This window comes from Pipistrellus kuhlii, unplaced genomic scaffold (assembly GCF_014108245.1).
Source record: "Pipistrellus kuhlii isolate mPipKuh1 unplaced genomic scaffold, mPipKuh1.p scaffold_m20_p_7, whole genome shotgun sequence".
NCBI classification, from domain to species: Eukaryota; Metazoa; Chordata; class Mammalia; order Chiroptera; family Vespertilionidae; genus Pipistrellus; species Pipistrellus kuhlii.
In genome coordinates, this window is record NW_023425573.1 from 26,716,207 (window position 1) to 26,739,723 (window position 23,517).

The 23,517-nt window shown below is 42.0% G+C and overlaps 1 protein-coding gene across 3 annotated transcripts in view; it reads right to left on the minus strand.

Annotated features, from left to right (window-relative positions):
• Window positions 1–2,079: 2,079 nt before the first annotated feature.
• Window positions 2,080–23,517, minus strand: part of USP40 (ubiquitin specific peptidase 40) — a 71,323-nt gene continuing 49,885 nt past the window's right edge. For 2 of the 3 annotated variants that reach the window (XM_036421301.2, XM_036421300.2), the window contains exons 23-32: window positions 21,726–21,790; window positions 19,558–19,725; window positions 16,143–16,269; window positions 14,341–14,435; window positions 12,995–13,113; window positions 9,110–9,175; window positions 6,684–6,891; window positions 6,473–6,568; window positions 3,552–3,685; window positions 2,080–2,877 (exon numbers count right to left, since the gene is read on the minus strand). In XM_036421301.2, coding sequence (XP_036277194.1) covers window positions 2,766–2,877; window positions 3,552–3,685; window positions 6,473–6,568; window positions 6,684–6,891; window positions 9,110–9,175; window positions 12,995–13,113; window positions 14,341–14,435; window positions 16,143–16,269; window positions 19,558–19,725; window positions 21,726–21,790 — 1,190 coding nt within the window. In that variant the 3' untranslated portion in view covers window positions 2,080–2,765. The remainder of the gene's footprint in view (window positions 2,878–3,551; window positions 3,686–6,472; window positions 6,569–6,683; window positions 6,892–9,109; window positions 9,176–12,994; window positions 13,114–14,340; window positions 14,436–16,142; window positions 16,270–19,557; window positions 19,726–21,725; window positions 21,791–23,517) is intronic. The other variant, XM_036421305.2, reaches the window with a different exon arrangement.

Below are 23,517 nucleotides of genomic sequence, written 5' to 3' on the forward strand. Positions count from 1 at the left end.
AACCAGACTCCAAGCTGGCAGATGAAAGCCTGTGCTCACTTGGTTCCCAGGCACTTCAGTCCCTTGGGCTCCAGGATGAGCATCCTCTGGAAGGCAGTGCCCAAGTGTGAGGTAGGTCCTCCCAGCACCCATGTAAAGTGTACCCACAGGGGCAGCGGATGTGCGAGGCTTTCTGGAGCGGGACAGGGTGGCCAGCACAGCTGCGCAAGGGCTCACCTCACAAGTGGGAGGGAGTTCGTGCCATCGTGTAGCAACTTGGGCTTGTGAGTGCTGCATTGGGTGTCTTCTGTCTCTCGGAAAAGAGGTTTCATTGTGGCCATACCCACTCCCTGTGTACTTGGTTCCAGGCTGGGCTTACATGTCATTTAGCTGTAGGCTGAACCTTGAGGTGTTACACCCCAGAGGACTTGTCGCCCTCCCCCGAGACCTGGGTGGGGAGCAGACGCTGCCTGTGGAGAGGGACATGTGTGGTCCGCTGGTAGGTGGACTAGCTGTTAACATCAAGGTGGATGCTGTCACATTTGACGTTTTTGTATTGGGTTCTCTTGTGGGCAACCCCACCTCACCTGTCTTGCTCTCCCTCTGCGTTTATTTGAAGTGACAGCAAGTGAGGAGGGTACCCACTTTGAGCCCATGGGTGTCAGGCTCAGGACTTTTACAGGCCCTGGAATGAGGCAGGCCTGAGAGGATGTCAGTCTAGAGATGCTAGTGGCATCTCACCACCTGGGGAAACCTCTGGGAGGTGGAAACTAGCAGAGAGAAAGGCACCAGGGCCTGGAATGGCTGCCGCAGCTCTGCTGTGAGCTCTGAGGTTCCTGAGCCAGGAGTCCTGCTGCTGCTCAGGCCAGCTGGGCTGAGGGCTGGATCAGCGCCACACGGTGCCTGGGTGGGAGGGGTGAGCGCTGGAGGGAATGTAGACATTTCTCCTTCCCGACTTGCATGGATCTCACTGCTTCACTCTCCTCTTTGAAAGGTCGTGAGTCCAGGACACAGTTTGTTATGTACTTGGCTGCCATGCATTACTGCCCTGAAGAACAGAATGAGACGAGCTGCCGGGTCCCCTCCCCATGGGTGAACGGCCTGTGATACTGCATAGGAAGTCCGTTCTGAGGGACACGATGCCCGGGAAGCCGTAATTACAGATTACTGGAATGAATCCCGGAACCCGTTTGGCAGGGCAAGCCACTGTCTTCTGCGCCCCATGGCCAGTTTTATTCCCTAGAAGGAAAAGACCACTGCCAGCTTCTGCAACAGTTTTTCCCAGGAATCTGAACTTAAAACCAAAACATGCTTCTGTTGTTTCTACTGTGGTCCTGATATAGCATTTCTAAATATAAACCATGCTTATTTAGCATCTGAAGTGTACTTGGGGAAAAAAGTCCAAGTGGAACATGAAGCAGTCGGCTTAAAGTGGATACAAGACGTGAAGACACTTTGTTCTTTAATAAATTGTACAGCTCTCTCTGCAGCCCCAGCGGCTCACTGTGGACCCTAAGGCACAACCACCCATCCCCATCTTGTCTTGGTGAGTCACATCCAGTGAGGCCTCTGGCTTCTCATAAGCAAAGCTTTCAGTTATTACATTATTTCATTACCTAAATAATGGCATGAAGGGTGCAGCAAGACCTGTGAGTTACAGTAAAGGAACAGGCGGGCTTGCACTGAGGTTTGGGCTCCAAGCCACATGAACTCACAGTTCGGGATCATCACAAACATGCTGCCACCCATGTGCACATTCCGAGATGGGCCGAGCGTTTGAGAACATGGGCACAATTTGCTAGTGAAATTCCAACTTCTTATACATTAGCACACAGTATAAGACCCAACAATCTCAGACAAATAGGGAGGAGACTGAGGGTTCCAGCTGGTTCTGGAAGGGGGACAGGAAGCAAAAGTAGGCTCATCCCACCCAATGTCCACTTACTACCTCCTGCACCAAGCGGGACAGCTGAGACCTCGCCCACATCTGAACACGGAAGTACTATCTTAATGCCAGTGATAAAGGGCTGATGAGAGATTTGTGTGACATCATAACCGTACTGAGCCTTGTTGAGGCATAAAAGTGAAGAATTTACTTTCTTTTCAGGAATCCCACTTTTGACTGAGTTTGAGAAAGTGAATAGTCTGTGTCCTAAGTGTCAGTCGGTTCGTAACACAGATGCAGCATTTGTCGTAAGTGCCAGTCACACCTTTTAAATCCACAGCTGGCCATGCTGAAGGGCGAGAAGCTGGTACACGTTCCTTTGTTCCAGAAGAGGTTTCTCAGAACCATCAGCTCAGTGCGCTGGCTTCGGGTGGCCACAACAGCGGGAACGTTCTGATCACAGATGACACGGTTTGAACCAGAACAGACAGACTCCCCGTGTCCTGCTCCAGCCTGGCCAGCCCGTCAGCATGCTGAGCTCTCGGAAGTTCTGAGTGCAGATAATACGCTGTCCCAACAGGGGAGGGAAGAGTGGACTGTGCACCTCACTGGCCAACCTTGTGTGCCTGCAGTCAGTGCAGAACTAGGAAATGTTCTTGTAACCATGGTGGTTGGGCCCAGTGCGTCTGGCACCTGTAAGACACGGCCCGGATGTGTCCCTCGGTGGCCATGCTGTGCAGGCCGGTGAGAAAGTGCATTTGCCTGGCCTGAGACCAAACGTCTCTAATAAAGTGGAAGCAGCCTACAGGCCTGCTCTCACGGAACCACAGAGCGAAGTTGGCAGGGGCAGAGCCGCTCCTGGCCAGGCCCTGAGCCCACAGGGACATCAGTGGTGCCGGCGCTATCTGAAACTCCCCACGTGGATGGATAGGGAAGCTTCTGGTCTGTGGGGCCGGCCAGGTGTGCCCGCCCCGGAGGGAACGCTGCTGCTCTGCACACGAAGCGCTTCCTGGCTGCGGGAGACAGAGGCTGTCAACAACTCCATCACTGACACGGGGTCCCCCCAGGTCGGGGGTGTGGGATAACTTCAGGAGACCAAAGTGGGAGCAAGTGAGGAGGGCTGGCACCCTGGTGTGGTCTGCATGGAGGTGGTAATGCAGTGGTGAGCTGGTCCAAGCACTGGGGTTTGAAATATGGGTTTCAAAGGGAGCAGCCCACTACACAGAAGAGGAAAGGGTAAGTGTGCACAGGGCAAGGAACCAGTTTGGGGGTGGGGTGGGAGGAGAGACTGCAGGGCAGGGGGACTGTGGGAAGAGCCTGAGCTGGGCAGGAAGAGGTCAGTGAGGTGAGGCAGCTTCGGGAGCAGCCACCAGGGACAGGTGACAGCTGGTGGGTTTGTGATTGGGAATGCCTGTTTTCAGGTGACTGAGACCTGTGTCTGAAGGGAAGACCCAAAATGGGGGGGAAGCAGGTGCAGGAAATGAAAAATGAATTGGCTGCATCCTCAAGGTGAGGCTGAGAGCATCTTTGTCCCAGGCTCACAGGCCTGGCTCATGTTCTAAAGGACACAAAGTTTCTCCAAAGCGTCAGCCCTGTACTGAGACCTGAGGCTTCGGCAGAGCTCTCAGTGAGGAGAGCGAGCTGTCCAGGCCTCGGCATCCGTAAGACAGTGAGAACCTCGCGTTACCTTTTCCTTTTCCCCAGAGCAGGGTCCTCCCTCGCAATGTCATCTCGGACTGTGCTGAAGTCACCGTCATCTTCCACCAGGAGATTCTGCATTTTAAAATAAGGAAGGAGCCACGTGTTCAGACATCGTTTAGCCTGCATTTGAGTCAAGTATGTACATTTCTGTGAAAATTACTGAAACCAACATAAAGCTGTGTCCACCTTGACGTAAACTGGACTAATAACCGACAGTAAACACTAGTGCCTGATGACAGACTTGAGTGGCAGGCGGAGCGGGAGAAATGACTTTGCAGCCACCCGACCTTTGCCTCTGACTGAAAACGCCCCTGGAGTGAGCCCAGCACAGGCCCCACCAGAACAGGGTGGAGCCACCTGCGTGATAGTCTGTGGGCAGCCATGTCCACCCGACCCCTCCAGCTCCACTGGAGCTGCTGAAAGGCACGCCCGGCTTACTTCCTGGGAGCGTCTGGCAGGGCGGTACAGACGCAGGACACGCAGTATGGTCTCCTGAGGGACCAAGCGCCCCAGTACTTGTGTCAGCTTTAGTTCTGAATTTATTTACCATAAATACTGGCCACCCTGTGCGAACCCATCAAAATGCTGACCTCAAGGAAGATAACCCTGGAGGATAGCATAGGTCAGAGAAAGGCGATTCTGCCTGGCTCTGGGGGAGCTGACTGGGTCACCTAAGTTGGGACCTACACAACTGCAAGGCTGTCTGCTTCTGCTCTCGGGAGAAAAGATCCCAGCAAATAATGTAATCTCTAGTCCAGTAACTTGTACATGATGTGCTTTTGTAAAATTGTGACCTTGATAAATGAGAGAAAATACGGAGATAATGGGAGACACTATGTCCCCAGGGTAGTGTGACAGTTAACCCCTCCCCTGGCTGTCATGAGGAAACGCGAGTTAAAGTGTACATGGATGGTGCTTGGCCTCCAATAGAACTGTCAGTGAAAGTTAGCTATTATTTGTGCTAACCTTTTACCATATTTGCTTCATTTTGTGTTTTCCAAGGAAAAGACATAGACTTGATTGATGCCCCGCCCCTGCTCCAGGTAAGCCCACCATCACGCTGGTGCTAGTGTCCTGTCCCCACTGTCACTCAACGGCAGCACAGGAGGCGGACTCAGCATTTACACGGCTTAGACTTTCTGTGAAAGCCTATCCTGGGACATCATTTTCTACACCAGATATGTTCACCTGGATGTACACAGCTCTGGTTTATAAATTTTAACTGCTATGCTCAATACCTATTGCAGTATTTTCCCCCATTTTATCCCCTTTGAGGGTCCTTTAAGGTCTTCCCAATTCACACTGTCACACAGTGCTTCAGTGGACATTTTTGTGTCTCCTCGCCCCCAACTGAGTGCTGCCCCGCCACTTCCAGTGCGGCTGGACCCGTGGAGGCAGTGCTGGGGGTCTGGCCACAATCACTGCTGGTTCGCAGTTCCCTGGTTGCCAGGAAGATGCCTACCTTTTCATCTGTTTATTGGTCATTTAATTTTCTGAGAATTGCCAGGTATATTTCATCTTTGCCCATTTCTCCCTGATTGTGTTATCTTTTTGAAATTGATTGGTAGAAGTACATTTGGATAATGATCCTTATTCTATTGTTGCGTATATCTTTTCCTATTTGTGACTTGACTTTTGATGATGGTTTCTTTTGATGTAGTCAGTTTAATCACTACTTTGAAGTTGTTTTTTTTTTGTTTTGTTTTGTTTTTTTTAAAATATATTTTATTGATCTTCCACAGAGAGGAGGAGAGAGGGACAGAGAGCCAGAAACATTGATGAGAGAGAAACATCGACCAGCTGCCTCCTGCACACCCCCCACCGGGGATGTGCCCGCAACCAAGGCACATGCCCCTGACCGGAATCGAACCCGGGACCTTTCAGTCCGCAGACCGACGCTCTACCACTGAGCCAAACCGGTTTTGGCACTACTTTGAAGTTGTGCATTTTGTTTCTTACCTCTATTCTTCTAAAGACTGGAAATCACTGCTTTTCACACATAAGCCTTTACACTGACCTGTGCTTGGTGTGAGCAGAGGTGCGCACAAATGTTATGGGATTTGGGGCTGACATAAGCTTGGGACCCTCTTAATGAAAAACAAAATTATGACTGCATTTTTTTCTGTATGGAACCACTTACTGAATAACCCATTTTTAATGTAGATCTGAAATACCTGTCAATTCCCTGTCTGTGGGGGTCGGTATCATCAGAACTAATAATCAGGCAATCCACATGTTTATCCTCTTTAATGTAATCGTCTGGGTTTTCACTGGGATAACTCTATCCTGTTCTTAGAAAGGAAGCCTCTCAGGAGTAAAAACTGAAGCTTTACCACCACTCAAAATTTTGTCATATTCTCCAGAGAGGTCTTACAAATCTTTTTGTTGGCTGTATTCCTAGTTACCTTAGAATTTTATGAATGTTGATCTTGTAGTCTCTTTAATGTCCTATGCAGAAACATGGCAGGTAAACAGCTTTATTTACTTTTTAGGGGAGGAGGGTCAATTATCTAATAGTATTGACTAGAAGTGGTGATTAAGTAGTTCACTTAATTAAAAAATATTACCACATGACAACAAACCAAGTTTGTCGGAAGAATGTAAGAATGGCCCAGGTCAAGGACATATTTCTTAGTAACACCCATTTTAATGATTTACAACAGCAAACTAGAAATGGAAGGAAATGTTTTAACCTAATGCAGGTACCTCCTCACACCTACAGCAGCAACACTGTTAGTGTAAAACTTCAGAAGCATTTACTCACATCAGACCCACAGTTTTGGTGCCGAGGCCCCACTGGACTGCATGAGGAGCTGTCTGCTCTCCCCTTCATGTTCTGTGCCATGAAGATTTCATAAATCATTTCTACGAAACCATCTAATCCTGGTGTTTTGTCAAACAACTTACCTTAATACCAATAATATCTCCATCTTTCAAGTAATAAGGTGCCCCCTGCAAATTATCTTGCTTTTTCTTCTTTTTCCTCTTGGTAATTTGCTGGTTCTATAGAAAAATTAAGCATCTTAAATTAAGAAAACCACCTCAAATTCTTACTAAATTCCCTATCTGTGAAAACTTGCAGTTAAGCTGTTGCTATTCAGGAAGTACCACACTTTACCCAGCTGGACACTGGAAGCCACTCAAACTTGTCAGGAAAGTATTTGGCAATTTCGATCTTCTCTACAGGAAGGGAACAGAAGTCAGCCACTCGTTGCCGCAGGGAGCTGGCAGTGGCCCGGGCAGCGTCCCACACCATGTCCACGGGCAGGGCATATGCCCGTTTGCCAGGGAGGCGCATCTGTGTCCTCAGCAGCATGTCCTGAGGGCTGCACCAGAAACAGTAAAACATCAGATTTAAATTGAGAAATGCACCATCGATATGAGGGGGAGTGAGGTGTGAAGCTTCCCCTCCAGCTCTTCTCATTTTTCTAAGAGGTGCCACTAAACCCTCATTTCCTTTCCTCCTGACCCAGGACGGAGTGAAGCTCCCCTTCTGAGCTGGCAGAAGACACTGAAGGTGGAAGAAGCTCCTCCCAGACGAGAGGGTCCCAGCCACATGACTGCCTGGGCGGTCTAAAAATCTGACTTGCTGTGGGGTAGCCAGGAAGAAGGGAAAGATTAATCCAAAAGGTGGGCGTAGAAGAGACCTATGGAGACTGTTATACACGTGAAATAAAACGCAGGCAAGACTGGAAGCTGGAGGGGGGAATGAAAACTACTGTTTCACTTGTTTTTAGGATGGTGAGACAGGAGTGGTTTTAAAGATTATTTCTGTTATATTGGTGTTTTACCAAAAGAAAGAGTTATGCAATGGGAGGAAAGAGTAATTGGAGGAGACTGAACCTTCTCCATGAGGGAGCAGGGGTGGGGGAGGTCAGCATAGATGCTGGAGCGGCCAAGAAGGCTGGGGTGAAGAGGACGATGAGGACCCAGAGGCTGGTTAGGGGTCTAAGTAAGTGCAGAGCACTTCAAAGGGATCTTGCTTATTGAAAACAAAAGATCCTGCTAAAACAGACGTGGCAGATAAATGTCATCACAGAAAGAGCTCACACAAACTAGACCCCATTAAAATAGGCAAAATGTATGAAATAATTCACAAATGTCTTACAAGCCTTTGGAAAAAAAATGCCCAATTTCAGTAGCAATCAAAGCAATGAAGCAAACATTTAAACAATGACAATATTCAATGTTGGTTTGAGGGTGAAGTAAATACTCAAAACACTGTGAACATAAACTGGTATAACTTACCTGTAAAGGAATTAATAACTTATTTTAAAAGGTTTAAAATGTCCATACCATTTGATCCAGAAATCCCCCCAGAAACTACTAGTAACACAATTTGTATTAAGACAGTCACATCACATAAAGGTCAGTGGCTGAAAGGGTGCAATCAAAGTTACTGGATGTCAGGTGAAGGAACCTTAATCGGTGATGCTAACAAAAGACTTAGTATTCAGTTAATTGCCACGCATCCAAAATGGAAATCCCCACACACCACGATATTTTGAATTTAATTAAATCAATTTGCAATGAATACAAATATATTACAATTCAAGTGTTCTTGAATATTTTCAGCTGAAATTTCTTTTTTTTAAAATATAATTTTCATTTTATTTTTTGATTTATCTTTATTATTGAAAATGTTACAGATGTCTCCTTTCCTCCCCCCCCATTGATTCCCTTCATCCTGCACTTGGTATAGAATGGGCTCTACAGAAAGCAGTTAGGACTGCAACCATCCAGATGGGAGGAGACAGTGGCATGCACCCAAGTGGTAACGCTAAGGATAGAAAACTAGCCACACCTGTTTAGTTAGACCCTAGAAGACTAGCTCAAAGATAGAGATAGGAAGCGAGGCAAAGGTAAAGCAAAGAATGGGATATGAAAGAACTTTATATTTTTAACTATAGAAACCAGGATTATGATTGTACCAGGGCCCTAGTGCATGAATTCATGTACCTTGAAAGAAACTGTGGGCTAGGAGTCAGCTGAAATTTCTAATGAAAAATGATTTAGGGAAAACTTTTTTTTTTTTTTTAAATAGACATGTGTGGGGAAGGTCCGCAGCTTGTGTCTATAGACGCTTATGGCGTACAATATAAAAGTTTCTTCTATAGTGAAAAAATAAACTTTGGAATGCTTTTTTATTCAAACAGTACTTTTCACTTTGACAAAAATCACTGTTCTAGATGTTGGGGATACAGCCATGACCAAAAAACAAAGTGCTTACTCTCGCAAAGATTATATCCTAGTAGCGCGAGACAATATGTCAGGCTTGATATTCAGATGAAAAAAGAATGAAGGGCCAGAGTGAGAGGTGCTATAAGGCTGTTTGACCTCAGACTCACCACCTACATCAACAGAGCGAACACAAGCATCCAGCTTGTCCTTCAAGATCGAGTGGGCTTAGTGTGCACTTGGACTTACTGAACAGTCTCATTTTTATGGAAAATGGGTTCCATGTTATAGACACAGAACAAAATCTTTTTTAATCTGCCATACTACTGAGAAGCCACTCACTGTGATAAGACAGGTAATTCTTACCTTAAGTGTTCTTCTTTCTGAAGGGGCTCTAAGCAGATCTCAGTTCTCCTCCCCAACTTATAGTCCCTGATAATAAAACGAGAGCGACATCATTTAATTTTTTAAAACATTTTTTTGGTCAATTTTGTCTTAATAAGCAAAATATTATACATTTAAGACAGCTATGGCCCTAGCAGGTTTGGCTCAGTGGATAGAATGTCAGCCTGTGGACTGAAGGGTTCTGGGTTCAATTCAGTCAAGGGGGCATGCAAGAGGCAGATGATCAATGATTCTCATCATTGATGTTTCTCTCTTCCTCTGAAATCAATACACACACACACACACACACACACACATATATATAATTAATTTAAATACTACTATGAACAATTATACTCCAACACAATGGACAACCTAGGAGAAATGGGTAAATTCCTAGGAACATGTAACCTACAAGAATGAATCATAAAGAAAAGAAAATACAAATTATTACTAAGGAAATCGAATAAAAAAATCACAAATCTCTCAACCAAGAAAAGTCTAGGACCAAATGGTTTTCACTGATGAATTCTACCAGATATTTAAAAAATAGTAATACTCATTCAAACTTATTTTATGAGGGCAGCACTACACTGATTTCAAAGTCAGACAAGGACACTAAGAAAATTACAGGCTAATATCCCTCAGGAGCATAGATGCAAAAATCCTCAAATTAGCAAACTGAATTCAACAATACATTAAACTGAATTCAACAATACATTATAAGGATCATATACCATGACCAAATGGGAGTTATGCTAGAGATACAAGGTTGTGTCAAATATCTGCAAATCAACTAGTGTGACATACCACATTAACAGAATGAAGGATAAAAATCTGATCACCTCAAGAGATGTAGGAAAATACATCTGACTAAATTCAACATCTTTTCTTTTTAAAAAAAAATATATTTTATTGAGTTTTTACAGAGAGAGAGAGGGATAGAAAGCTAGAAACATCGATGAGAGAGAAACATTAATCAGCTGCCTCTTGCACACCCCCTACTGTGGATGTGCCCGCAACCAAGGTACATGCCATTGACCGGAATCGAACCTGGGACCTTTCAGTTCGCAGGCCAATGCTCTATCCACTGAGCCAAACCAGTTTCGGCTCAACATATTTTCATGTTAAAAACTCAACAAACTGTATATAGAGGAAATGTACATGAGAAAGGTCATATATGACAAGCCCACAGTTAACATACTCGGTGGCGAAAAGCTAAAAGCTTTTCTTCTATGATCAAGAACAAGACAAGATGCTTGCTCTTGCCACTCTTAGTAGGGGTGTCGAACTCAATCAGAGAAGGGGCCAAAATCTAAAATCCAGCCTAAATCGCGGGCCGAATGGTTTACTGAACAGTCATAAACTGTCATTGTGATGGAAACGCAGCGGAGTGCAGTGATGACAGCGCGGTGCGGGCCACATTGCAAGGCCTGGCGGGACGGATTTGGCCCGCGGGCCTTGTGTTTGACACATGTGTATAGTATTAGAAGTCCTATAGGTAAGAGGAAGAAGTAAAACTATTTGCAGATGACATGGTTATAGTTAGAAAACCTTAAACACTAATACAAAAAACAACAACAACCCTATTAAAACTAATAAACTTGCAGGATACAAAAATCAATATACAAAAATTAGCTAGCTACATTTTATACACTAATAACTATCAGAAAAAGAGAAAGTTCCATTTACAACAGCATCAAAAGGAATACTTAGGAATACATTTAACCAAGGTGAAAGGTCTGTTCACTGAAAATTAAAAGACATTAATGAAGGAAATCGATCAAGACACAAATAGAAAGATATTCCTAGAGGAATATTGTTAAAATGTTCATACTACCTAAAATGATCTACATGTAAAATACAAACCCTATTAAAATCTCAATGGCATTTTTCACAGAAATAGAAAAATCAATCCTAAATTTTGTATGGAATTTGTATGAAATTATATTATGAAGCTATGTAAAAGTCGGGTACTGGCATAAAAACACACAGATTTATGGAACACAACAGAGACCCCAGAAATAAACCCATATATATGCTCAATTAACTTACAACAAAGGCACCAAGAAAATACAATGGAAAAAGAATACTCTCTTCTATAAATGGTGCTGGGAAAAAAGGACTGCTGTCTTAATACATCACACACAAAATCTACTCAAAATAGATTAAAGACTTGAACCTAAGATTGGAAACTATAAAACTCCTAGAAAAATAACAGGGTAGGCTCCTAAGTTCACTGACATTGGTCTTGGCAATGATTCTTTGGATTTCACTAAGAACAAAGACAACACAAATGAAAATAAACAAGTGGACTATATTAAACTAAAAACCTTCTGCATAGCAAAGGAAACCAACAAAATAAAAAGGACTGGGAGAATCTATGAACTGAGAGAAAGTATTTGCCAATTATATACCTGGTAAGGGGTTAATACCCAAAATATATAAAAAATCCATACAACTCAATAGCAAAAACCTCAATTTGATTTAAAAACTAGAGGAAACGAATAGACATTTTTCTAAAGAATATATACTAATAGCCAATAGGTACATGGAAAGTTGCTCAAAATCACTACACTAGTCATCAGGAAAATGAAAATCAAAACAACTAGTTTTCACCTCTCACCTATTAGAATGGTTATCATAAACAAATAATAATAAAAAAACAAAACCCCAAGAGAGAAGTACTGGTGAGGATGTGGAAAAGAGTGAACCTTTGCGTATTACTGGTGGGAATGTAAATGGATACATCCATTGTGAAAAAACAGCATGAAGGTTCCTCAAAAAATTAAAAATAGAACTACCATACCAAATGATCCAGCAACTCTACTTTTTCAGGACAACAATGAGAAAGGAAATGAAAGGCTATCAAAGAAATACCTGCACTCCCATGTTCATTGTAGCATTATTCACAACAGCTAAGAGATGGAAGCAACCTAAGTGTCCACCAACAAACGAATGGATAAAGATGAAGTGTGCACACACACACGCACTTGTGTGACTATTATTCGGCCACAAGAAAGAAAGACATTCTATTGTTTGTAACAACATGGATGGACCTTGAGGTCATTATGATAAGTAAGATTAAGTCAGATAGACAAACACTATGATATTTATATGTAGAATCTGAAAAAGCCAAATTCATAGCAGTAGACACCAGAACAGTGGTTACCAGGGGCTGAGAGAGTAGATATTAAACATTCTCACCATGAAAAAGAAATTATGTGATGTGATGCAGGTGTCAGCTAGTGCTATTGTGGTGATCGTTTTGCAATGTATGTGTATCAAATCAACGTTTTGTATGCCTTAACTTACACAATGTTATATTAGTTACAGCTTCATAAAGCTAGAAGAAAAAACTCAGGATTTTGTTCAGTCTCTGGAACATAGTAAACATACATGAAGCTACATTTTATACTTAACTAGAGGCCAGGTGCATGAAATTTATGCACGGGAGGGGGGTATCCCTCAGCCCAGCCTGCACCCTATTCAATCTGGGACCCCTTTAGGGCGGTGGGACATGCCTATCACTATCCAGGACTGCTGGCTCCCAACTGCCCTCCCCTGCAAGCCTGGTTCTCCCCACCTCCAAACTGCTCCCCCCTGCTGGCCTGCCCTCCCCTGGAGTCCTAGTCATCCCAACTGCCCTCCTCAGCTGGCCTGCTCACCCCTGCCTTTCCTGCTGGCCATCTTGTGGCGGTCATCTTGTGTCTTGGTGTGATGGTCAGTTTGCATATTATGATGTTATTAGATAGATATGGACAGTGAAACTGTTCCAGTGTTTGATTTATGGTAAGAAGCATCACCCAGTTGACAGGTGGAATTGCCAGGGTCAGGCTTTGTTACTGAATTCAACAAGGAACCCACCTGAGCTGCTGCTGGTTTTTTCGTAAAAGCCTCCCAAGGCGTTTACTGTCCACTGTCCAGGCTCTGAGGAAGGCAGGGGACCGGATGAAAAACTCCAACAAGGAGGGCAACGTCATAGCCTAGAAAAGAAACAGGCACTTGTAGAAATTTGTCCAAGGGTTTGGAAAAGCACTCTTAAAAAGAGACTGCTTTAGGAAGAAATGACGCACGAAACAAGAACATCTGAGGGAAAGAGTATCTTGAGTAATGGTACTACCTACTGAAACATTCCCAGAATGAATTCAAACTAATCAGCCGAGAGGTAAGTGAGTTTCTGATTTCTAAATCTGAACCCAAAACTCCCTTTTGATCAGTATGTTGAAACTTTAAAATTTTTAGTTGAGTCTAACTCTCAAGAGCAGAGGTCACTACAGAGGAAGCAAGGGCCTTGTCTACTCCACCCTGTGAGTCTCCAGCAGTGTCCGCACTGTCCAGAGAGTAACTTTTGATTCTGAAATATTTCAGAATCTTTGGATCCTACTGCTAGCCCCAAACTGCTGCACTAATTCTAGAGGAGTAGATAATATATTATTTAGGTTGCAGTATATAAAATGGCCAATATCAATCCATTTTAACCTAAAAATAGCAACTCTGTATCTTTCCATCCAATATGAGGAAAACAAGTCTCTTCCTACTTGTTCTCATAATTAAACCATCTCTGCTTTTTTTGAGGGCACACAGGTCAAATGTTAGTGACTGATACTCTTATTACCTGCCCCCACATTTTTCCCTGTGAGAGCAAGGAGGGATGTTCACTTCAGTCCAACAGTAGTAAGATGATTCTGAACATTTAGTGTTGTATTCAATTTAGTGTTTCCATTTGGACAAAACACTCTTTCTCTATGAATATTAACATACAAGAAGACACTATAATCTGACATAAAGCTGATATTCTGACCTGGGAAATTGATACTGCCTCTTTAACAACATATAACACATGGATCACAATGATACAAAAACAATGTAAAGGTTAAACTGAACGTTTTACAAATGTTTCAATAAATCATGTTTACCTAAAAGGTAAAAATAAACATAAGCTGCAAATCACTGAGGATATATTTTGATGAAAGCACAGCATGCCTGTCAGAGGAGGAATGAGAGCCACAAGGGCAGCCGGCAGAAAAGAAGACCAGGGAGCTGAGCCGTGTGCGTGTCGCCTGCTGGGTACTTACCACTGAACATGGCATGTAACACATGCCATATCAGAACAGACTGTAAGTGAGGGAAAAGGAGATAGAAGAATAGATTAATATCTCACTGGAAGCAGCCAGACGCCCTCTCAGGTATGCTGCAGGAAGAAGTCTGACCTGAGCCTTCAGCTCCGCCAAGGTGGCATCTTCTGAGATTTCGACGTCTCCCAGGTAGCGGAGGGGACCATCTGCATGCACATCGCCAGCAGCACCTGCAGAGAACAGAGCCAGATGTCAGAAAGGAGCTTGAAATGCATTTGTTTCATGTTTCTAAAATATAGGTATGTCAGCTTTTGATGTCGTAAATACTTTTATAAAATTCCATTCCTTTAACTCAGCATCTGAGTTCCTCCAACGCAGGCCTTCTACCTGTGGAGGGAGGCAGTTACTGGCACAGAACCACGGCTTTCTCACTGGTGTGGGTTTGAGGAATTTCATGCATGTGTCTACTAGAATGTTCTTTTTGATACTCCTCCCTCAAAGAGGACTTTGCTGGTAGGACACTTTGCCCTTATTCTTTGTGTCACATTCCTGTTTCTCACATCACACCTATCCCACCTGTTTCTGTTTTCTTGGGTGTGTATAAAGACTATGACAGTCAGGAGAGGGCAGACCTGCATTCTCATCGTCTGTCAAGTGTGTGGCAGAGTGGGTGTTACATAGCTGATGTTTACTGTAAAATTAAGAAAGCCTTCTACATTTGTTATAAAAAGGAGAATATAAAACGCTCTCTCATCTAAAATCCTGGGTATAAAAGTTGGCAACTAAATTTAAAATTCATAATAATTTAACTCTTTTTGCTTTAGTTAAATCTTAGTTTATTGCTGGCACACTGCTAATATACCACAAAATTAAACTGTAAATAAATTAAAACAAAAATCGTCATGAATGGTTTTTCTTGTGCCTCAAGGACACCACATGCTAAGTATCTATTAGATACTTTTTAGAAACTCTAGGAATTAAAAATTTCTCATGTGTTTTTATATAAAGACAGACTATCAAATAATGATCCTGTTTCTTCACTTCCATGGGAAAACTCAATGATTAAACACACTTTTTAAGTTTGTAGCAAACTCTATATGTAACTATTATTCTATTACCAAAGCATTTTTAGATTTAGTTAACACATGTGACTCAACCAAAAAATAACTTAATGCTAATTTCATAGCTAATTCAACATGAAAATATTTTATTGGGCTAAACATGTATTCTTAACTTCAAAGAGTAAGGAGAGAAGAAGTAGATTCATTTTTAGTAGTTTCAACACTGAGGTTTAAAAGGTAAAAAAGAAATATATGTATATAATACTCTACCCCCCAAAAAAAGCTAAATAGCTAAAGCATGATTAAAAAAATATAAAGAGTTGATGCAACTAATAATATATCTACAGTCACAAAGGAGGCTGATGGTTGTTTTCTTTATATCGAGGCTGAAACGCACTGACAATGGAAAGCCAAACCCCTGCTGTCATTTCTTGCTGATTGTGATCTGTGCCAGGTTCTGTCTGTGGAGAAGCCACTTAGAAGTAAAGCAGAAGGCGGTGAGGGGTGGAATGCCTTGGAGGCAGCTCCTGTGGGGCAGGTGCAGTGTAGGGTATAGGGACGGACTCCAGCCCTGCCTCTGCCGGCTGTCTCCATATCCTAGTCTACCATGAGGACCCTGAGAGATGACATAAAAATTCCTTGAAAAAATATAGCAATATAAAGACTTTGACATGATGTACCTTATAGCGAGTGGTTGGTTTTAAAGCATTGATTAAAGGGGAATTGTGTTACTGATTTGGAATGACTTGTGGAATAAATAGGTTGATTTTCAACCGTACATTTAAAAAAAGAAATGTCATTTGCCTTCAGAGCAGAAGCAGTTGTTTTACTTTTCCTTATGACACGTTCGCCACTGAGATTCTGTTGTATTCTCACCTGGGGTGGAAGTAGCTCTCCAGACCTCGCCTTGAGAAGGGGTATCGTTCCTCTGGTCCAGATGTCTCTTCCCCTGACCCTTGGGCCCTGGAGGCTGGTACCACCAGATGGGCACCTTCAGGAGACCCTGGAGAAGGGAGCATTTCTTACTGTTGTGAGGTACACAGATTAAGTGAACTTGCATTGCTACTTCCATAAAGAGGAACATCTTGATGACAAAAAGTGTTCCCGAATTTTTTGTTTTTCCTTTTAGATGTATAACTGCTATATATTACACTTTTTAAAAAATATATATTTTATTGATTTTACATAGAGAGGAATTGTGAGGGACAGAGTTAGAAACGTCGATGAGAGAGAAATACCGACCAGCTGTCTCTTGCACACTCCCCACTGGGGATGTGCCCGCAACCAAGGTACATGCCCTTGACCGGAATTGAACCGGGGACCTTTCAGTCCGCAGGCCGACGCTCTATCCACTGAGCCCAACCAGTCCCGGCATACACTTTTGTTTTTATAATCAAAATGTTTGTGATAAAAATAAGACTAAATGTTCTTTGTTTAGAAGTAGCTCAGTAGTTATAATACACGAACAGTATAAACTAATTAGCAAAATGTTTGACATAACCAACTATATAAATACTAGAGGCCCAGTGCACAAAATTCATGCACGGGGGTGTGTGTGTGTGTGTCCCTCAGCCTGCCCTGCACCCTCTCCAATCAGGGACCCCTTGAAGGATATCTTACTGCTCATTTAGGCTCCATTCCATAGGCAGTCGGACATCCCTCTCACAATCCAGAACTGCTGGCACCCAACCACTTGCCTGCCTGGCTGATTGCCCCTATCTGCTTCTGCCTGCCAGCCTGATTGACGCCTAACTGCACCCCCGTCAGCCTAATTGCCCCTAACTGCCCTCCCCTGCTGGCCTGGTCACTCCTAACAGCCCTCCCCTTCAGGCCTGGTCCCCCCCAACTGCCTTCCTCTGCAGGCCTGGTCGCCCCTAACTGTCCTCTCCTGCAGGCCTGGTCACTTCCAACTGCCCTCTCTATTGCCCCTAACTGCCCTCATTTGCCAGCCTGGATCCCCCAACTGCCCTCTCCTAAAGGCCTGATTGCCCCTAACTGCCCTCCTCTGCAGGCCTGGTCCCCTCCCAACTGCCCTCCTCTTTCAGCCCAGTCAGGTGGCTCCCCCCCACCACTGCAGGCCTTGTCTCTCCTAACTGCCATTCCCTGCTGGCCATCTTTGACCACATGGGGGTGGCCATCTTGTGTATTGGAGTGATGGTCACTTTGCATATTACCTCTATTATTATATAGGCTATTCAGGCCCCATAAGAGCAGCATGAGCACAAGACCCCAGATATGGCTCTTTCATTCATTTGAGTTCCCAGGGGAACTTGAGAGAATCAACAGCCTACTGGTCTAAGTTGGATTCCTGTACATACACTACAGGAAATAAACACATTTCCTTAAACATGTCCTGTAGTTTTAGTTTTACTAATGTAACTGGTTCTTCGCTAACTTTTTTTGTCCGTTAGTAAAAAACTAATAGTTTTATTAGGGATTAAAGATGTTACAGAAGATGAGAATGTGAAAAAACCATGTAAAATATTTTAAATATATATTTCAAGAAATCCATATTAAAATAATTTTTATTAAACAGGTGAAGACTGAAAAACACTCAACCTCCATTCAATGAAGTAGGTATAAATCAGAAAAACAAAATTCTATTTTTTCACTTATCAGACTGTCAAAAGCCAGAAAGTTTAATAATATTCTATATGTTGTTGAAAATATGGATAAATTGGCAGGAGTATAAACTCGCAGCAAACTTTTTGGAGACTAATTTGAAATTATCATAATTTAAATGCCATGCCCCAGACCTGCCATCCATGGTGAGAATTTGCCTTCTGATGGACAAGCCCTGAGACAAAGTCATGGGTACAAAGGCAGTCACTGCCAATTGTGATGGCAGCAGAATACAGTGGTAGGTCTAGGAATTTATTTTGTAGATAAATGGACATTTATAATATTTTTTGCAGTATCATTTATATTAACAAAAGACTGTCAGCAACCTAAATCTTCTTTGAAAGAGATTGGTTAAATTATAGTACCTCCATACAATGGGAGATATAGATACCACCTATAGAATGAGATGACTTGATGTGTACTGCTACACATCAAGGTGGGTGGGCAAAGGTGGGTTTACAGTTGCAATACAAACAATTAACAAATAATAATACAAGAATCATTCTGTACTCATAACTGTAAACCTACTTTTCTCCACTCCTATATATGGATAACAATATGTATATGTGTGCTATGTACACACACAGACTTACTTGTGTGTTGACACAGAGGCATCTGGCTACCTCTGGAGGGACACACTGAGTGGCTGGGGGGGAAGGGAGGATAGTTATTTTTCCTGGCTCAGCTTTTTATACACTTTGAATTTTATATCATAAGTATCGCCAATTCAAAAATTAACTTTAAAGAACATGGTATGTAAAATACCACAGAATTTCATGAAGTCATAGAAAAGAATAGGTAGGTCTGTATATGCTGATATAAGGAGATCCTAAAGATATATTAAGTGAATAAAAACAAAAAACCAACTATAAAACACTGAATATGATCCCCTGAATGGAAACTTTAAATACATATGCCTATATTTACACTCAGCATACAAACAGGTATCACTTTTCTTCTTGAAAGGACAAGTAAGTAATTGTGACTCTTTCTGGGGAGGAACTTTTGTTTTTCATTTTATATAACCTTTTGTGCTGTGTGAATTTTTTAATCATAAGCTAATGGATAGCTGAGTACTGAAGTTTGGGGGTCAACTTTTTTTTTCTTAATTTTTACATGGGTCCACATTAAAAATACGAATTAAGTAATGGTTTTAGAAAATGGGAATGTGCAGTGTTTATGAAAGTGGAGGGAAAGGAGCCCTCATATACTGCTGGAAGGATTGTAAATCTAGTACAACTCTTTGGGAAAACAATTTGGCAACATACTCCCTCAAGTCTTTAAAAGTTCATACCCTTTGACTTGTTAATTCCATCTTTAGAACTATCTTAAGACAGACTAGTTTTTAAGTATTATTATAAGAAAAAATTTAAAATAAGGTAAATTTCCAACAATGAAGATAAAAAGTGAATTAAACTGTGATAAGTCATACATTACAACTGTTTTTGGATTTTATGATCAAGTTCACAAATTAAATAGAAAAGGTAGAAAATGAAATAGTATATACAACTGGTTTTATAGGAAGGAAGTACCTAAGATGTAAATATGATGGCTGTGTCTGGTAGACTTTGGATAAGTTCTCTGTTCTCTTTCTGACTGTTGCATTGCCTCACTTTCCCCCAGAGACAATAACCATTATTCAGAGTGTCTATTGGAAGCACAGTCTTACCGGAGGAAGAAGTTTCCCTTCAATTAAAAGCAGAGTGTCTCCAGAACATATCATAAGCTCTTTCAATGTTGCATCCTGGGAATATGGAAATTTTTCGTTACTTGTGACTTCTGCACAGAACAAACAGATCACTGGACTTTTGTTTGTGAACCCTATGCCTCTATTACCCTTGAAATAAATAAATGATAAATGATAAAGCAGATGTTGAGTGGAAAATAGGCTTATAAAACAGACTTATTATATATTAGATTATGAGTAAGAACTGTAAGTATCATAGAAGATCAGAGGAAAGGGAGAGGTGAGAAATAATGAGACTGATTTACAGAAGATGACATTTTAGTCAAATCTAAAAAGAGGCGTTGGATTTGGAAAGGTGGATGAAACAAGAGAAGTAATTTCTCAAATAAAAATTGAACAAAGTCAAAGTCATGTCAATAAGTACCCTGTTTCCTCAAAAATAAGACAGTGTCTTATATTAAATTTTTCTCCCAAAGTTGCGCTAGGTCTTATTTTCAGGGGATGTCTTATCTTTCCATGCGCTAGGTCTTATTTTCAGAGGATGTCTTATTTTCGGGGAAACATGGTAGGGAAGAGCTCAGACTAGACTGATTAGAGTGGACAGTATCAGAGTAATGGGGGCAGGGGGACGGGGACGGGGACTGGACTGGAAGGGTGGTCGAAGGGATGTGGAATAGAAAAAAAGCCAAAAGACTTCTGAGAAGGTGTTTCAAAAAGCCAATCTGGCTGCTACATGCATAACACACTGAAGTGGGAACACCTGGGCTCGGGGAGGCCAATTGCAGTAATTTAGGTAAAAGGGGGGAAAAATGGCTTGAACCAGGAGGCCAGCAGTGGACTTGGGAAGAAGTGGGAAAACTGACAGGCCTTTGAGCTCAAACGTGAGGGCAGCAGGTAAACTGGACTGGCCACATTTCAGGCCGAAAAAGATCAGGATGGGAAAGACAGACAGTAAATCTGGGAAGAGGAAGCAGTTTTAAAGGTAATGAGTTTGTTCTAGACAGTTTTAGAATTGTTTGATACCAATTTGGGACTTAATAGAGAAGAAATGTGGAAACTATGTGACTATATGTTACTCTTGACATCCAAACTATATGTCCTGGAGATTCTTTTTTTTTTAATTAAATATATTTTTATTGATTTCAGAGAGGAAAGGAGAGGAAGGAGAGGGAGAGATAGAAACATCAATGATGAGAGAGAATAACTGATCAGCTGCCTCCTGCACATCCCTTACAGGGGATTGAGCCCACAACCCAGGCATGTGCCCTTGACCAGAATCGAACCTGGGACCTTTCAGTCCACAGGCTGACGCTCTATCCACTAAGCCAAACTGCCTAGGGCCTGAAGATTCTTTAGGTCCATTTCTTATTCTGGGCAGTCAAATCCCTGGCCAAGATTCAAGAGAGTCCTCTTTCTATATTGTTAATGACCACAACACAGCAAAGAGTGTTTTGAGGGATGACCCCAGTACACATACTTCAATCAACCTGTGTTGATATTCACTGCCACTGTGTATTACTGAACAGAAGCAGGCAGATAAGGGAGGGGTGGATTACCACATTTCAGTCTAAACATTCTCTAAAACTTCATTTTGGGTCTACTTTTAATGCCGTGATGTTGGATACGAGGTTGGATGCTATTTGGATAAGATTAACCAGACCCCACCTATCCTATGATACAACTGTTCCTAAGGCTACCCTAGGAGTTTGGATGGATCCAGAGATGTAGTTCAGATCAGAGCTTAAGTGATTGGTTGGTAAGATGAATTCTGCCATCAACTCTGAGATTAAAATATTCACGTTTCAAAATTCAGAGTGTATCTCCAAATTCTTTCATTAGTTCAAATGTCCTTTGTTCTCTAAAGTTCTCTGCTTCCTAATGAAGAACCACCATTCTTGGGGACACACTCTCTTCCCAAAAGAGGACTTAACACAGATGTCAGAAATAGTCCCCCTTAGCTGAGACCGTCCCTCCGAATGCTCTCAAATAACTACCAAGGAGGAAAGAGTAAGGTAGACGCATGTATATATTTTTGAATCCTAAACAAATCTTTCTCTAGAATTTATTCATGAGTAGGATGAGTATTCTGTATGAAAGTACCAAATAAACACCACCATTTTAAAGAGTAAAATACATAAAAATAACCTTACTTCTTCACACAAAGGCTCCCCAGCTTCATAGCACCAATCCATTTTTCTCAAGTGCCACGTGTCACCTGTGAAAGCAGCAGAATCAAAATGAAAAAATTCACAAGGATGTGTTTTAAGAGTTGGTCAGGAATGACCCATCTGGGTAAATGAAAACTGAATGGGATTTGATCTAATAATTATTAACTTTTTGGTGTGTTTTTTTTAAATATTCCCTCGCCTGGCTGGTGTGGCTCAGTGGTTGAATGTCAACCTATGAACCAGGAGGTCACAGTTCGATTCCCAGTCAAGGCACATGCCTGGGTTGTGGGCTCGATCCCCAGTGTAATGAGGGAAGCAGCATTCTCTCTTATCATGTTCTTCTCTCTCCCTCTCCCTTCCTCTCTGAAATCAATAAAAATATATTTTTAAAAATAAAATCAATAAAAATATATATATTTAAAATAAAATACTCTCTTCCAGAGCATGAAAAATAAGTTCTTTCCCCAATTTGGTTAATCTTCTATTCCACCAAGAATAGATGTATAATTGTGTACAATTATATACTTGCAAATGAAATAACACCTGCTACATTACATAACTACATTATGCCTTTATTGTTTACATGTATACACACATGAGTATAAATGTATGTATATATATATACATATAAGTACAGAAGCTAAGTTTCATTTCACTGTCTTGGCTAACAGTATATGCTAACATTGCTCAGCAACTGATAATGTGTTCAGCAAAGCTGGTGATATCCAATTAGTGTATAATCTAACAAAAAATAGTGCTTTTGGAATAGCACTTAATAAAGTTGGTATAGCAACACTTATAGATGGTAAACAGTCTTTAATTAGATTTCTGTTTTTTACATGCTTGCTGCACTAGAGGAAATGGCAGAAAATTTTTTGAAGGGAGCCAAGTCGAGTGGAAACTGGAAATCCTGGTTATTAAGAAAAACAGCAACGTCTTATAAATAGTCAACTCTCCCACCCACTGAAAGAAACTACAGCCAGAGCAATATTCATCCTCATAGGCCACAGGTTTTGAATCTCAATACTGTTCTTTGCAGACCCTTTTTGCAATTAATTCCAGTTTTAAATACAATAAGATTTACATGAATATTTAACTTAATCTAAGTATATATTTTTTGAAAACACATCAGTAGTTAAAAGTGAACACACACACACACACACACACACACACACACACACACACACACAAAGTGAACACCATTACTTCATAACACAGCAAGATGTAAAGAACTTGGATTCTGAAATCAGAGAGACTGTGTAAATTATACTTGCTGTGTAACATTTAACTATTCTCAGCCTCTGTCCCGTCCTCCGTAAAATGGGAATGGGATGATCCCCGCATGGGAACACTGCTGTCGAGATGAAATGGGACAATGCATAGAAGCTCCAGAGCACGTTCCCTTCCCTTCCAGACAACGAATGCAGTCAGAGAGGCAAAGCACTCCAGTGAAAGCAGCGTGATGCTGCCTGGGTCCCCCTGATAACTACTTCAGACATCTTGCATTTCTGTTTTCATTTATATGACATTCTCTAATCTACACTAAAACACACAGGTATGAAGCACAATCAACGAAATTTCTGAATCAATAAGGTTTAAACAAGGTAGTCTTAACTTCATCTCTTCTGTGTTTTTGTTGGATCGTCAGTGGTCAGCTAACTTACAACTAGAGTTCTTTCAGCTTGCAAACAGAATCAGGAGAACTTATTATGTACACACAGTTATTAAGTGTAACAGATAACCCTGAGAAAAAAAGGGTTGAAACGTTTTCATT